At 37.2% G+C, this 17,190-nt stretch overlaps 2 protein-coding genes and 1 pseudogene across 8 annotated transcripts; 1 reads left to right on the top strand and 2 right to left on the bottom strand.

The window, feature by feature from the left end:
• Positions 1–315: 315 nt before the first annotated feature.
• On the bottom strand, positions 316–4,381 carry LOC105142283 (uncharacterized). 7 transcript variants are annotated; one of them, XM_011049840.1, is made up of 5 exons: positions 3,901–4,381; positions 3,574–3,767; positions 2,833–3,157; positions 1,637–1,732; positions 316–913 (listed from the first exon to the last, which is right to left on the bottom strand). In XM_011049840.1, the coding sequence occupies exons 1-5, from the start codon at positions 4,039–4,041 to the stop codon at positions 878–880; spliced, it is 792 nt and encodes a 263-aa protein (XP_011048142.1). In that variant the 5' UTR covers positions 4,042–4,381; the 3' UTR covers positions 316–877. The 7 variants fall into 7 exon arrangements, 6 of the variants coding, with proteins under 6 accessions (XP_011048142.1, XP_011048143.1, XP_011048147.1 ...); XM_011049841.1 differs by having other exon boundaries at positions 1,670–1,732; XM_011049844.1 differs by lacking the exon at positions 316–913 and adding an exon at positions 2,546–2,647 and having other exon boundaries at positions 1,645–1,732.
• A 141-nt stretch (positions 4,382–4,522) lies between these two features.
• LOC105142285 (chromosome-associated kinesin) lies at positions 4,523–7,210 on the top strand. Its single transcript, XM_011049847.1, has 8 exons — positions 4,523–4,768; positions 4,950–5,016; positions 5,117–5,194; positions 5,831–5,883; positions 6,020–6,156; positions 6,241–6,305; positions 6,693–6,751; positions 6,857–7,210. Exons 1-8 carry the CDS (start codon positions 4,607–4,609, stop codon positions 6,944–6,946), a joined length of 711 nt encoding a protein of 236 aa, XP_011048149.1. The 5' UTR covers positions 4,523–4,606; the 3' UTR covers positions 6,947–7,210.
• Positions 7,099–16,856, bottom strand: LOC105142353 (nuclear pore complex protein NUP214-like; annotated as a pseudogene).
• Between the last annotated feature and the right edge of the window lie 334 nt (positions 16,857–17,190).

The raw sequence follows: 17,190 nt of genomic DNA, 5'->3' as shown, positions 1-17,190 counted from the left end.
ACATGGACTCACTCTGATATTTTATTTATTTATTTTATTTTTAAGTAACTAGTATTTAGTGGCGGTGATAACCTTTTCCTTTTCCTTTTCCTTTTCCTTAAGAAAATACATACCATTTATGAGATTAAATTGTTAAGACCATTTATACTTTAAACTTTTTAGGTGCGCGAGAGGACACCTTTCAGCCTTTTATATTAAATTAAAATTTTAAAATCATATTACACTGAGCATTTATTTGTTGGCATAAACTAACTCATTTTAGACACGCAAATGCGCGGTCGTATACACTGTCTGTGGTCGCTGAAGCCGAGAAAACATTTAAACCAAACTTCTAAACAGATTATCTCCAATCCTGAACGAGAGCTGACGAACCCTCAAATTGATTCCAACTCTGAGTAATGAATTTTTATATAATGTTAATGAAAACTACGGTCTCCAAAAAGTGAACACCTCGAGATGAGCTAACCGATAATAATCCAATGAGATGACGCTGCGAATTTGAACACCCAGATCCTCCTCGCAAATCCGAGTTCACCTCCTGCAAAACGGCACCCGTTACCTCGTGGTAGGCCTAAACCCTTGTCAGGACCTTAGGACAACCCCAGTGCCAAATCCATACTCTCCCAGAAACTGCTTATCAGGAAGCAAATCTGTCTTTGTGCCCCTCACAGAAGAAGCTCAACTTGTGGTCTTTTGAACTTTGGGATTGCCACCTATCCTCTCAAGAAGAAATGGCTGGAATCACAAGCTGTACAGGTATCACCCCAGCATAAAAATAGCCCAATACCCCAGCTCAAGGGTATTCTTTGAATTTCGAAAAAAAATTAGTATGGGGAATGAATATTAAGCCATAATCTTCCCAAATCTGCAATGCGATTCAAACAGTTTGAGGCTTGCCTGTTGCACCCTCCTCCTGCAAAGGCTAAAACTAGTCAGAACCAACACAAAGTAGCATACCACTAGACTGTCATTTAACAATCCAAGCAGCACAGGATAAGGAATTGAAAACTGGTAGTTCAATCACAAAAACAACTACAAAGGCAAAGCCGACAACTTAAAAACCATCTTCAGCATAAGACAAATTAGACAAAACGAAAATTTGTTGACAAAAGCCTAAACGAGTTTCTCAGAATGTGCAATATACTATTAGATATAAGAACTTGGAATGCTAAATACTAAAAAACCTCACCTCCACCAGTCCATCGTGATAGCTAAATGTACATGTTAAATAAAAAAAAAATTACTTCCAAGAGCTCAAACATATATATAAAGCAATTAGAACCATAAATCAGGATGAAACTGACAATGAAATCAGAAAACTCTAGATTTCTGGTTGCTAAGGCAGATGTAGCCTAAATTCTTCTTTCCATGGACAATTTAAGAAGCAAGGCATTCTAAACAGGATTGCAGCCTAACAAACTAAAGGCAGTACATTCCAGCAGAGTATTGCATGACATTTCCCAGACACCAGATTACATTATGTTGTCATCCAGTTAAAAGTTCTGATGCAGATGCCCTCTTCGAAGAAATTTGATAGGATTCTATTAAATTTCTTGCCAAAATTACTACAGAATCCTTAAGGGCAGTAATTTGACTCTAAGTAAACATAATATAAGATAAACTTCCTTATTCTTACATCTGCAGCTGGAAAAGCTCTGCGTATGGTCACCTTCACCTGAGAAGCTTCAGCACTAGAAGTAGATCCATTGTCACAAATGCCATAATTTTGATCCTACAATTAAATAAAAAACCATGCAAATTCAGATACAATTTTTCATTCCTTAAAATGTACAAGACAAAAGGACTATAAGAGTTGAAAAGAAAGAAAGAAAGAAAGAAAGAAAATGGATGTAAGAGCACAAAATTTCAAACAGTAAGAAATTCCAGTACTCTTTCTTTGAGGTGTTACAGTGGGGTTCGGTCATTGGAGTGGTCTAGCTATTTTTTTCATTATTTTTTTGTTCTTCACATAGCTCAGGCCCTGAATCTCTGCTTCCCTTTGGTCAATTTATCTGGAAAGTAAAGGAGTCCTCCCAGGTTAAGCTTTCAATTCACATGGTGGTTCTCAATATGGTTATGATGTCATAGAATGGCTTTGTCTCCATATAAATATTTTATGTTACATAGCAGTGAGAGGAAGCAAAATCATCTTTTTCTACATTGCCCTATATGCATTTCAATAGCCTCTATATGAAACACGCCCTTAGGAGCTTTTAGGAGCCTGTGTGACTAGTGAACCCTATTCTTAAGCTCACCTTTCTATTCCTGAAGGATGCCTTCTCCATCACGCAGTGATCATTTATTCTCTTCCCCCTAATAACATATTCTTCTTTCAACTAAAAACAATCACATGTGGCGTTAAATACTTTTACATGTGCATTAGAGATGCAGTAGTGTTTGAACTCTATTTTTAAGGCTTTCCTAAATTATTCACAACCATACTCAGCCAAGTCACTAATACATTCAAGACAACATATTAACCCTTCCAAATTTGGATGGAATGGCTATCATAATGCAGAGAAAGGAAAAAAAAGAAAAAAGTTACCCTCTCCCTTCTTTCCATCAATGCACTTGCATCCAAAAAAGTGGATTAAAAGAGCCACCGTTTTCCTCCCGCCTTATTCCTCCAGCAATTTCCTCCCTTCCACTTCAACCAAAATCAGGCATAAAATGTCTATGGGCAAGTCATTTACGTCATAAAAAAGTATTATGCAAGATTAAAAGAAAAACATGACGAAAGAGACTTATATAGCAGTTGGAAGTGAAGATATCAAAGCCATCAATGGCAAGTTAAACAAGTAAAGAATGATATATGAATAAGGTATAGCTTACCCCACGGAGACATTTGTTGTCTTGTCCGTCTTCAAAGAGAGATGAGTAATAAGCTGGATCATAAATGGAACCCCCTAAAACAACATCAGAATCCGAGCACTGTCTATCTACAGCAGCAGGCGTTGTTGGACTGAGAAAACTACTTCTTAAATCGAAATCACCTTCTTGAGGAGCCAAACTATCTATATAAGGAACGCCCAATCTGTAGATCTGAATCCATAACAATGAGGATGACAACCTCACTATAAAACCAATGATTTGCATTGCCAAAGTGAGTTTCACTGAAAAGACGAAGAACATTCCACGGTCGTCTGAGGAAATGTCCCTGCATACATAACGCACAAACAGATAATGCTTTCAATTAATACACATGTTACAAAAGGAAGAATCTCCCCCATGCAGTCCTTAATTAAGTATAATAATCCATAAAATAGAAAACCATAAAAACAAAAAAGAAAAGAAAAGAAAATTAAGTAGATGTTGCACGGTTCCTTGTTAGATCGCCATTATTGTTGGGCAATCAACCTCAAAGGAAGAAACGGATAGGGTGTTGATCCCCTTGAAGTAACTGAGAAAATAGTTATGAACAGGAATATGCGCGCGCGTGTCAGCAACAGAGTACTAATTTGTAAGGGGAAAATGGAAAAGAAATGATGCAATGGCCAAGCTGCTTGTTTAAACACCAGGTGAAGTAAAACTAGAGTAGAATACAAAAGTGAGGTGAGAAAGGAAAGGAGGTACCAGATGGGGCGAGAGAAGAGGATGAACCAGGTAATGTCGAGGAGAAGAGAGGAAAAAAGCAGGACAGCGTAGGTGCGTCCAAGTCGCTGACTGCTGCTCTCAATGGCAACGAGGGCGAACAGAGAGATAGCCAAATTAATAAGCAAGACGCCGTTGTACAAAGCTCCAAGGGATCCAATCAATGAGCAACCAATCTACGTACATAATAAATTAATCAGTAAATTGGGATTGCAATAAACAAGAAGAAGAAAGATTTAGAGGAGAGAAAATGATAATGAGGAGTTGTTTTATTTTTTTGTAAGTTATAATTATTGGAATAAGAAATACCTGAATGTAAATGAGAATTAGGGCCAAATGTTGGAGAGAGTCGTAATCGCGAAGCCAACTCTGAAACCAGTGTTTGAAGAGATGAGCGGCAGTACAACATCCGCCGCCGCAGCCGCAGCCGCCGCCGCTACAAAACAACATCTCTGTCTCGTCCTCTCATACAAAAAAGAAAATGATTTGATAATAGATATCAAATTGATGAATCGCAACAAGAAGAAGAAGGGGAAGGAGAAACGGCGCCTTAGCCTTAAGCTTCATGGGCATCTATCTATCTTCTTCTTCCTTTGCTTTTTTTTTTTTTTGTAATTTTTAATTTCGTCTTCTTTTTTTCGCTTTTCCTTTTCTTGCTCTCCCTTTCTTTGGATCTATCTATCTATGCATGTATGTTACAGTTACTAACATCCCCTCCTGATCTTGCATAACAGCAAAACAAAGGCAGCAACATTTATTGTTATTATAATTATAATCTTCACTCTTCAGGTCAGCTGTGTTGTGGCGGAATGGGCTTGGGCTGGGCTTTCTCCTATTATTGGGCTTAATGCTTTATCAATCACTACTGACCCACCCACCCCATCCACCCATCGTCTCATTTTTACGAACGCGACCGCGTCTCAGAGGCTGGAGGATCGACTGAGAGAGAGTGAGGGGGAGAGAGAGAGAGCGCAGGCAGACAGCTTAAGGTTTGATCGAAAGAGAAAGAAGAGGGATGGGTGAGGAAGGAGATAATAGTAATAATAGTAGGAGTAGTAGTAGCAGCTGGGAAGTAATGGAGGATCTGCAGCGAACTGTCAAGGAATCTAAGGATTCTGCCATTCGCTCTGCTGTTTCCTTCCAACAATCCTCTTCTTCCCATCTTCGCTCCTTTCAGGCAATTCCTTCTTTTATTTACAAACCATTATCGTATATTCTAATCTACGTTTATCCTCCCTTTTCTTTTCTTCTTTTAACTACATTTATTAATTAATCACTTCCGATTATTCATCTCCCTAAATAAAGAAAATAATTCCCATCATATGCTTAGTAGATTGATGATTGACATTGCTTTGCAGGACCATGTACCGGAGGCCATTTCAAAGTTCAACTCTTATGAAAATACTTTCTTCTCCAAAGTTAAAGGTTCCCTCTTCTTTTTTGTTCATAATGACCCTTTGTTTAGCGCAACAAACACTATCTCTCTTAAATTAATTTGCTTTCTACTTAATTTTGTTATTCTCAGAGGAGTTGCTCACTGCCAAAGACCACCCAGCTGCTGCCATTGGACTTACTCTCACTGCCGGACTCTTCCTCATGCGAGGTCTCCTCTTCTTTCCCACTCCTCTACCTATCCTACTCAATCTTGTTTCTCCTTTTTTTTCTTAATAACTAGTAGGCAGAGTTTAATGTATGTCTTCCTTTCTTTTAGCTCTCTCTTCCTTCTTTTAATACCTTTTAGAATCCTCAATATATCCATTCCTTTTTTATTTTTCCATCTTCTTGCAGCCCCTCGAAATATTTTTACCAAAGAAAATGATGATCTTGTGTCTTTGTCCCATAATCTCCCACTACTATATAATATATAGATCATCCTATGAGCCAAAATCAGGCATAGTCCTAGTGGAAGCCATTTCACATCCTGGGCTTCGTTCTATATTAGAAACTGCATAATCCAAGTGTTGATTTCACCCAACTCTTTGATCATAAAAGGAGTTTTTTTTGGGAAAAAAAAAAACTTATAGCAATTTATTCATTTAACTCAAGGAGACATATATATAGCTCATTCAAGACTGGTTCGTACACTTAATTCAAACTATCCTATTACTGCCACAAAAAATTATAGTGCTTGATTTTGCTTTCGCTTGATCATCCTTTACAATCATATAATATAAAGCATATATTTTGTTACCTACTGGCTACTGCATCATAATATGAGCATTCGAGGAGTTTTGTGCAGGGCCAAGAAGGTTTTTGTTTCGGAATACATTGGGTCGGTTTCAAAGTGAGGAGGTATCTACCCCCTTCATTTAAACTTGGTTACCATGTAAAATAAAAGCCCTGAGATCCTAGGTTATGTCTTCCAATTAAAACTTGAAGGTTGCTTCTCATGTCTCGGATATGTTGTCATCTGTCTGTACACGTGCAGGCACAATTTCTAAGAGCAGAGAAGAATGTAAAAGAATACAGCTTTTCTGTTGATTTAATGAAGAAGGAAAGCAGAAAACTGCTTGAAAGGGCGTCTCTTGCTGAAAAAGAAATGAAAAATGGCCACACTGAGCTCCTGTAATGTGACTTTGTGATCTCTTATATGCTGCCATACTTTCATTAGTTATCTCAGGGTTGTTTATTAAATGCTCATATCTGTAGGGATGCTGGGATTCAAATTCAGCGTCTTTCTAAATCAGTTTACAAGGTTGAAACCAAAACTGCAGGTCTGGATGCCAAAGACTTTCTCGTTTTTCTTTGTTATGTCATAGAGTTGAGAACTTTGATCAGTCCTTGGGGCATTCTTTTCTGTTTTATAAGTGATGGTTTGTGTTCTGTAATGAGATTTTTCCACTGAATTGTCATGGTGGAAGATAGGAAAAATCTCCTATGGTCGTGACATGTTGGCTGTCAGAGATTAGCTATATTTAAAATGATAGCAGGAAAACCTTGATTTTTCAAGTTGAAGCACGGGGCACTCATGACCTTCATGAGTTGCTTGTTATCCATCAAGCATCAACCAATTAGCGAAGATTAAGTCATCAAGTCCAATATTCATCCCATTTTAAAATTTTTTGTTATGTTTGATTCCATTTTTTGTGATTTTGCATTAGATTTGATGGATGGACTACGAGAAATTCCTGGCAGGGACGCTTTGAAACTTCGAGCTGAGGCAAGTCTTGACAATTCTTATTTGATAATTCAATCTTCTGATGGTGTTTGTATGTTCACCTGATTGATAACCATGTTGAAGGTTCTCTATCTTATATTTGATTAGGTTGCTTCTATGACCTCCCTTTTGAAGCAGCAAAGGGCTGTACTTGACAAGCGGATCATGAAGATTTCAGAACTAGGAATTCCTGTTTGATAGATTAGAATGATGCTGAGGTTGAAAATTCTCGACTCCTGGATTTTGCTTATTTCCCTCTTTTCCTTATGCTCCTGATGTTCTCAAATTTTATAATACAACATAATGTGTTTGAGATGTAATGTGTTTGTGATGTAGAAGAGAAGGTGGGCTTTCTATTCCAGCATTCAAACCCCCTTACTCCTGCTCACAACTTGAACATCCACAAATCCAACTTATGGTTTTTTATCGTCCTGCAATGTCAAATACCAAACATTTGTTTTACCTGGAGATTCTCAAAGTCCGTTTTATTTCCAGTTATTCAGTTCTCATATCTGCACATAATATGGTTAGTCATTCATTCATGGATTGACATATCTACTGGTAAAATATTTAGTAAAATGATCAAGTATAAGACAATGCAGAACTCGGATATCTAACATAATGTGATGTAACCTGCTGTGAATCACAATTTACATTCAATTCCCGGAAATATTTTTTTCATTTGTGAGCAAAATTTTCTTAGCATAGTATGAAAGCTCCGAACTCTATTTTCTCATCTGCGTGAATAATTCTGGAGGTCTTCCAGTTCCTCCCAGATTACCGCTGAAAGAAGAGAAACCACCAATTCCTTGTTGGCTGCCTCCTTCATTACCAGAAAAAGCTGAAAAACCACCAGCACCTTGTTGGCTCCCAAAAGCCCCAAGTCCACTACCCGTGCAAATTTGAATTACAAATCAGCAAAGGCATCGAATGCATTAAACAAAAAATGAGGAAAATACAGTATTAGCCAATAATGCTTCCTGTGGTAGCAAATCCACCTCCACCTGAAGCCGCACCACCAAATCCAACACCAGAAGCCACGCTATCAAATCCACTACATGCAGCCGCACCAGCAAACCCTGCACCAGAAGATCCCAAAGCAGCAAACCCACCACTTATAGAAGCAACACCAGCAAACCCGCCAGCAGTTGCAGCGCTTGCAAAGCCACCTGTTGAACTACTAGTAGCAAAGCCACCACCAAAATTAGTGGTAGAACCAAAACCACTTCCAGGTAAACCAGCTGCAAACTGTCTCTGCCCAAAAGTGCTAAGAACTGATCCCAGTGCTTGTTGTCCTGGGCCAATCCGTGCTGGCTGGCCAAACTGGCTTTGAGCAGGAGCTTGAGCAACTGCTCCTGTAGCAAAGCCACCAGAGAATGCACCCATATCTGTTGGTGGAGACGGTTGTGAAGGCTGTGGAGATTGAAAGTTCAACGATGCAGGTCGAAAAAGCCTCTAGAAAATGCACCCGTATCTTTTGGAAAGGTTGACTTTTTCCAGCAGGGGGTTGAGGCTCTGTTTTAAGCGATTCTGACACTGAAGGGGTAGGAGTGGGGTTGAAATTAGGTTTTGCCCATAAGAGGCTGATTCTTCTTTTCTAAGGGACTCCGATGTCAAATGTGAAGGAGTTAGATGTCTGGAAGGTGGAGTTTTTTCCTGGAGGGGGCTGCAGTTCCTTAGAAGTCTCTGAGGTTAGAGATGGAGCATATGAGGATAACACTGTCTTGGGGGCCTGAAAAGATAATGGACTGGAAGAAGGTAAAACAGGGGAGAAAGAAACTGATGACAGGGATGTTGAAGCTGTGCTTGTTGGCATTGTGCCTGACGAGATCAGTGTAGATGCTGATGATGGGATGTTTGCTGATATATTGATCATTGTAGATGAGGAAACCGAAAGCAACATTGAGATCGCTGGAGAAGACGAAGCTTTTTCACTAGGCTGACTTGTGCTAGTTGCAACATTGATATGAGGAACTTCTCCAGGTATGGCGGAAGCAACGGGAGAAGCACCTACAGAAGAGCGTGGAGGCTCATGATTTTTGCTACCAGATTTAAAAAATGAACCTTTGGTGTTTGCTGATCCATGCTTCAAACTTTCAATTGCTGACTTTGCAAGCGCAGTGCTGTAAGTGGAAACAAAAATCTCATTTGGCTTCTTCAACAATGATGTCTGTGTTGGTGACTGTTGACACAGCAGATTTTTTATTTAGGTTAGTTTCATTTTTCTGAATAGACTTGGTCTCATTGATCAAACCAGATTTGGGCTCCTCAATATGAGAAAACATACTCTTTGATTTATCAGCATTCATATTGCAAGTTTCCCTGGTATGTTTGTCTCCTGCTGTCAGCAATACTAGCGATGAGGAAACCAATAAGGTCATTGCATTGTTACTTTGCAATGTAGGAGACCTCAATGCCAGAGGCTGTGATGGCAACAGAGGATCAGTTGCCCATTTAAATGCAGCAGGTGGTTTTATCTCAACCGCCTGTTCGGTGAATCCATACTGTAAGCCTGCTGAAACATGGAAAAGCCATCATCATTTGTTTTTTCTTCATATGCATATAGACAATAAGCAAACATGCCTGAAGTGCTCTTTCATCTAAACTTAGTAATAGCTCACTTTTGCTTTCAGATGGGTGCAAGAAAGATGATGGGAATGTCCGGTTTTCTTGGTGAGCAGCTGTTCTGTCCACCAAGCTAGAGCTAACATGTTGACTATCCTTCAACAAGGATGACCTATTCACACTTTCCTTCTGACTTTCTTGCAAAAGCACCCTTTTACAGTAGTGTTTGTTGGCTCATAATTAATATGCATGTTAATGTTTCCAAAAAATCTATCAGCTCACAGGATGAGATGAGATACTTGGAAGTTAATTTAATAAAAGCATAACTCGAAGACGTAAGAAAATAGTTAATAAAAGCATAATCAAGTTGTAAGAAAATAGAAACAGGAATTTGCGGAGTAGTAACAGGAATTTGCGGTTATCTTTCAAGTTAAAAATGCTTCTGCAAATTTAGAGGCCCATATATTTTAGTAAAATCTTATGAACACTGAAACCGAACTGCACTACTGAATGGATTCTAAACTTGTCTATGAAGATTCAATCATCATTTATTTTTATCTTCAAGTTTTGTATTAAATCTTAGTGGTGTACGGCTTCATCTCCTGACTTGTTTACCTCAGTTAAGTAATTTGTTTGTTTTAAACATAAGAAGTTGCATCGTCAAAAAGTCAAGGGGAAAGAGAGCAAGTGAAATCCACAGCACAAGCAACAAAGCAGAATAATCTGAGCGAAACTCTATTCACATTTCTAATTGAACAGTTTAGTAGATTAATTCCATGCCCGTAACAAGAATTTGGCTATCTGCAAAAGCAAACTAGCTTCAGTGAATTGAGTATCACTAGAGGACTAACTCAAGACAGCTAAATTTCAATCCCAACTAGTTGGGGTTGGCAAGTAAATAGCACTAGAGGGGAGAGCATCAAGAATGATAAAAGTGGCTTGAAAAAGAATTACCTGATCCAGTGAGTCCCTCCTCCTCCTTGAAGTTCCTGAATCACAACTCTTCAGACTTACCTTTGGTGGCAGTGGAACCAGGAGAAAGTAAAAGTTTCTTCAATGATGAGGTATCACTAACTTCCGTTGCATCTGGTGAGCTAAAAGAGGCATCTTAGGGAATCCCAATTGTTTCAAAAAGCTCCTTCTTTACTTCCTTCTGTTCTACGGGTGATTCCTTACTTCCTTTTGAGAGACTTTCAGAAAGTTGTTCAGCAGCTGCAAACTGTGAACTCATTTTGTTTTGTAAACTATGCAAGCACTGGAAGTGTCGACCTTTCTGGGTTAGGTAACAATACATTGGTGAAAAGCAACAAGCGACGGCGTGCATGGTACTAACCGTCATATAAGACATTTTTCGAGTTCTTCAATTCAAGAAAATGAATATACTGCTAATTGTTAGTATATTATCCCTCCTTTTATTATATTATATTATATTATATGTAAATAAAAATATCTAATCTCGTACTTGGTATATAATAGATGCTTAATTGCTGGCATAAATCATGACATGATTTATACCCTATATCTCCTCAGCTTTGTTTATAAATTCACACATCATCATATATGAGCCCGTGTTCCTTACATGTCTGACACGTTAGCATACAAGGGTTTTGATCCGATGTGCCATAGACACTATTCTTTCTGATACGTGGCTTCATCTGCAGCGTCCAGTAATCCAAAAGTTTGATTGATAAGATTTGAGCCATTCAAAGTCTGATTTGAGTGATTTCAGTGTCGTTTTCAACTTTTTTGGTCATTCCGGACACATTTGTAAAGTCAGACTTGATAGATTCAAATCAGAGACATATTAAAAATGGTAGATGAAATAAAAACTGTTGGAATTGAAAAATTTAATTGAACAAATTTGAATATTGGAAAATACAAATTGAAGAGACTATCTATATGGAAAGAAACTTCATCTTCCTCTGTTGGGGAGCAAACCAGAGAATATGCTAGAAGAAGATTGACAAATTCTTAATAGACAGGTTTTGGACATTATCTGACTATCCTTGTCAAGAAGAGTTGCTGACAATATTAAAAAAGAAAAATCCACTATAAAATTAATAGAAGTTTTGTCTAGGATGTATGAGAAGCCTTCAACAAATAATAAAGTGCACTTGATGAATAAGTTGTTCAACTTGAAGATGATAAAAAGCACCTTTGTTACACAACTTCTCAACAACTTTAATACCATCACAAATCAATTTTCATCTGTTGAGATTAAGTTTGATGATGAGATCCGTGCACTTATTTTGCTAGCTTCACTTCCAAGCAGTTGGGAAGGCATGAGAACAGCCGTAAGCAACTCAGCTGGAAAATTTAAACTAAAATATGATGACATCCGAGACTTAATTCTAGCTGAAGAAGTGTAAAGAAAAGACTCAGGTGAAAGTTTAAGTTCAGGTTCAACTCTCAACATCAACACTCGATGGAGAAGACATGATAGAGGCTTATCGAAAGGCAGATCAAAATCAAGGTACAGAAGTAAAAGCAAGTTTAGACCAATAAAACAGGTTGAATGTTGAAATTGTGGAAAAGTTGGTCATTTCATGAGGAGTTGCACAAAACTAAAAAAACTTGAAGTTGACTCTACAAACGCTCCTATAGATGAGGTACAAGATGCTTTAATTTTTGCTGCACAAAGTCCAATTGATGATTGGATCCTTGATTCTGGTGCTTCATTCCACGGTACACCACACCATGAAATGATACAAAACTATGTTGCTGGAGATCACGTTGTAGTCTATCTGGCCAATGGATATTGTGGGTATAGGAGATGTGCAAATCAAAATAATGAATAGTATATGGAACTTGCAAAATATAAGGCATGTTCCTGGATTAAAGAAGAAGTTAATCTCGGTTGGATAACTTGATGATAATGGTCATTCAATCCTTTTTTCTAAAGGTATGTGGAAAGTATTGAAGGGAGCAATGATTTTGGCATGTAAAAAGAAAACTAGCACCCTGTATATGACCACAAGATTTGCAGATATTATTACCTCTATTGAAGTAGAAAATCAGGTATAGCTATGGCACTATAGACTCGGCCGTATGAGTCAAAAAGAGATGAAGACACTTTAGTCAAAGGAAAAGCTGTCAGAGTTAAAAAATGTTGATCTAGACATTTGTGAAAGCTGTGTTTTTGGAAAATAAAAAAAGCTTAGTTTTTTAAAGGTTGGCAAGACCTTAAAACCAAAAAAGCTAGAACTAGTACACAGATTTATAGGGACTGTCTCCAGTAGCATCTCTTAGAGGTTCTTGGTATTGTGTGGCTTTCATTAATGATTTTAGTAGAAAGGTATGGGTTTGCTTTTTAAAAAATAAATCTGATGTGTTTGAAACATTTAGGAAATAGAAGGCTATGGTTAAGATCGATCAGGTTTGAAGTTGAAATGCTTAAGATCTGATAATGGAGGAGAATACATTTGGAGGTTTCAAAGAGTGTTGCGCTATCAAAGGTATCAGAATAGAAAAGACCGTTCCAGGCATACCATAACAAAATGAAATTGTTAAACTGATGAAGAGGACCATCAATAAATGAGCTAGAAGCATGAAGTTGCATTCTGGGTTACCTCAAATATTTTGAGCTGATGCAATTCATACTGCAGTTTACTTGATCAACCGTGGACCATCAGTTCCTTTGGAGTTCAGACTGGCCAATGAAGTATGGAGAGGAAAAGAAGTACAATTCTCTTATTTAAATGTCTTTTGGTGTGTTTTCTATGTGCATATAGATTATGATGCTCGCAAGAAGCTAGATGCTAACTCTAAGAAATGTTTCTTCATTAGCTATGGAGATGAAGAATTTGGATTTTGGTTATGGGATGATCAGAACAGAAAGATGATCAGAAGCAGGAACGTGATCTTCAATGAGAAATTTTTGTACAAAGACAGATCAAGTGTAGAAACAGATATGGCTGATTCAAATGCAAGTCCATAAAAATTTGAATTCATAAGATTAAAAGGGCTTTGCGATGTTGCCGAGCAGAACAAAACTCAAGAGTCTTTATAAGAAGATTCAAGCACATATGTACCCACTACTACACATAAAGATGCAGAGCCAAATGAACCAACTGTTTATGTTTTCAGGTCTTTAATGACTGTAAAGCCTCCATAACGGTTCACACTTCTACTGAATTATATTTTGTTGATAGATGGTGGTGAACCACTAACTTATAAAGAATCTTTACAAGATGGAAACTCAAGTAAGTGGGAGTTAGCCATGAAGAATGAGAAGTATTCGTTGTTAAAAAACAAGACTGAAGAGTTAACCACATTACCTGAAGGAAAGAAGGCTTTGCAAAACAAGTGGGTTTACATAGTAAAGAAGCATGACAGAAGTAAACAGTTTAAGGCAAAACTTGTTGTAAAAAGGTTTCAACAAAAGAAAGGAATTAACTACTCTGAGATATTTTTTCCAGTTGTGAAGCTCACAACAATCAGAGTTGTTTTGAATAGTAACTGCAAAAAATTTACATCTTGAATAATTAGATGTAAAAAACAACATTTCTTCATGGTGCATTGGAGAAAGACATTTACATGCAACAACCAAAAAGGTTTGCAATATAACAAAAGGAGAACCAAGTCTGCAAGCTAAAGAAAAGCCTATACGGTTTGAAGCAAATTCTAAGACAGTGGTATAAGAAGTTTGACAACTTCATGTGTATTTCGGGATGCACAAGATGCCAGGCTGATCATTCTTGCTATGTCAAATATTTTGACAACTCCTATATCATTCTACTATTATGTGTGGATGATATGTTGATTGTAGGATCCACCATGGAAAAGACTGATAAGTTAAAATAATAGTTGTCAAAACAGTTTGAAATAAAGAATCTAAGAGCTGCTAAACAAATACTTGGCATGAGAATCATAAGAAATAAATACAAATGCATACTAAAGCTTTCACAAATATAGTATGTCAAGAAGGTTCTGAGCAAGTTTAGTATGAATAATGTTAAACTAGTAAGTACACTTCTGGAGAATCATTTCAAGCTTAGCAAAGACCAGTCACCAAAAATTTAGCTAGAATATGTATACATGGATAAGATTTCATATGCCTCAACTACTGGCTCTTTAATGTATGTTATGGTCTGTATTAGACTAGACATTGCCCATGCAGTAGGAGTTATAAGCTGATATATAAGTAATCCTGGAAAGCATCATTGGAAGGCGGTAAAATAGATCATGAGGTACTTAAAAGGTTCATCCTTCATAGCTAGTGGTTTGAAATTTAAAGGTTTCATGGACACTGATCTAGCAGGAGATGTTGATAGCAGAAAGAGTACTACAGGATATATATACTCTGGAAGATACTGCTGTTTCTTGGAGTTCTACCTTGTAAAAGATAGTCGCTCTTTTAACAATAAAAGTTGAATATGTTGTAGTTTTAGAATCTGCAAAAGAGATAATATGGCTATAGAGTTTCCTGAAATAATTGGGCAAGATGAATGGAAATGGTACTTTGTATAGCGACAATCAAAGTACAATCTTCCTTGCTAAGCCAACATTTCACTCTATGACTAAGCATATTCAGATCAAATGCCACTTCATCCCACAATTGCTAGACGATGAAGACTAATGTTAGAAAATGTTTGTGGAAGTAAGAATCTTGCTGATATATTAACTAAAGGAGTTACACTTGATAAACTGAAAATATGTAAAACTTCAATTAGTCTTTAAGGATAAAAGATAATTTTATTGTTTGTCTCCAAGTGAAAGATTGTTAGTGGAGACAAATATTATCTCACCTCCATTATATGCAAGTGAGAATACCTAATCTCCCACTTGGCATATAATAAAGGCTTATTTAGTGGCATAAATCATGGCATGATTTATACCCCATGTCTCATCAACTTTGTCTATAAATAAATACACTGAAGAGCTGAGATATAGAGAGAAAAAACAAGAGAGAGAGAAAGAGAGCTGTAGAGAGAGCTTGAGTATAGAGTTGAGTTGAGAAGAATTTTCTTCTTCTTTTTGTTTGTATTATTTTTTTGAGTGATTAATACAAATCAGTAGCTTTATGGAGTAGACAAGTTGCTGAATTGTTTAATTATTTGAATGACCCAATACCAGTAATAACAAGCATTTCCAAAACTGAAGAATACCTTGCACAGTTTTATATAGAACATGTTGGATCTCTCCAAGCCGCTCATCCATCATGTTCTGCAATGAACATTAAGACATCAATGAAACACTTGAAGCAAACTACAAACTTCATGACACACCTTATACAGCATACAGAAATGTGCATGCTTACAGATATGCAGATCTGAATAGACTGTTACCATGGAAAATCATATTTCACATCCGAATTAAAATGCCATAGTTTCGTAGATGGTCAGCTCAGAAGGGTGTCACTCAAAAGATACTCCTACTACAACTTTCTTCTCTTATGATTAATAAAAAACAAGTTGTTTGAACTTTAGGAGGATAGTAATGTAGGTGATGATTTTGCTGTGATACTATTCCTAGGAGATGAAAAGCCACAAAGCTTTCTCCCATCCCAATCTCGCTTTACAGTTACAAACTTGAAGGATTAAAGAGCCTGTTACTCTATTCTAAGAAGGGATAATTTTGGAGTGAATATATCAACTAACAGAACAAGAAGTCAAAGCTACAGTTGATAATGATACATGATAGCTGAACCAAGAAATAACAATGAGCCTCCTCCAAAGCTTCAACTGAGCTTCTAAGAAATACAGTGCAGGCATCCCTGAAACCACCTGGTTCATCAATGCATTCCAGAAGCTTATCCAATTCTTCGGCCATATCTTTAATCTGGAGCATAAGATTTTCTTAAAGGACAGTACAGGGAAAATACACTGCACTTGGGAAAACTAGAAACACCTCATCCCCATTCCCCAAAAGAAATAGATAAAGAAACAACCAAGATCGCAAAGGAAAATCTTGGACACACACAGACACAGTTATGTCGGCATACAAGTACATATGTGGTAACAAGCCAATCATGTAAAATGTAAACATATGAGAAACTTAGATATGCTGGCTTATAATGCTGGTACATGCTTGTGAGATTCACACGACTAAAGTTTTACTTGATTAACAGGATAGAAATTAAAATTTAAGAATCTCCATAGATTCTATCTTGCAATGCTGCCTCTCAATTTTTGCTAGGCTATAGAGTCAGAATAGGATTTTGTCCATAGCATTCAGCATAAGGAAAAATATACATACACTACCAAATTGTTTTGATAAGTATGGCTCTGAACTCCTCAGGGATTAGTTTTTGTAGTCATCTTTTAACAACTTGGGTCTATGGTTTGGAGACATTGCTGAGAAAAATTTATGGTGAGATGATAACAGTGAACTTTGAAATGCAGGTATGCCTCAGTTGTACCTGGCACAATCAAACCTCTCTGTTCTGCATCAAGAGGTGGTCTACAGGTTGATTCGCCAGCGGTATCCTTCACGAGAAAAGGTTTACCACCAAGGTCACCAGGAACATTTGCAGCACCAACATGAACATTAATACTTCCCTTCTTTCTTTCTCTCTTTCTTTCTCGAGGATACGTCATTTTAATTCTTAAGACTATATAAATCACTCTCATCCCATCCTATATATTTTATCAGTTTGGTCCGGAAACTCTTAATCAAGTCCTTCGATTTAATCCATGCTCATCAACTTTTCTGTCACATTTTATTAAAAAAGATTCTTAAGTATGCATATGAGATGGAAAATATTAATATTAATCAACAAAAGGACCCCAATTGAGAGATGTGCAAAATACTTGGGACCTAATTGATAACTTTTATAGGATTGGGATGTAATTGAGAATAGGGACTAAGTTGAAGTTTTCCCTTCTTTCTTGAATCATTAATCCTCTACCTATGTTGCACTTCGTGAAAATCCAGCT

Source organism: Populus euphratica, unplaced genomic scaffold (assembly GCF_000495115.2).
Source record: "Populus euphratica unplaced genomic scaffold, PopEup_1.0 scaffold140.1, whole genome shotgun sequence".
Lineage (NCBI taxonomy): Eukaryota > Viridiplantae > Streptophyta > Magnoliopsida > Malpighiales > Salicaceae > Populus > Populus euphratica.
This window is presented reverse-complemented; position numbering and strand designations above follow the sequence as displayed.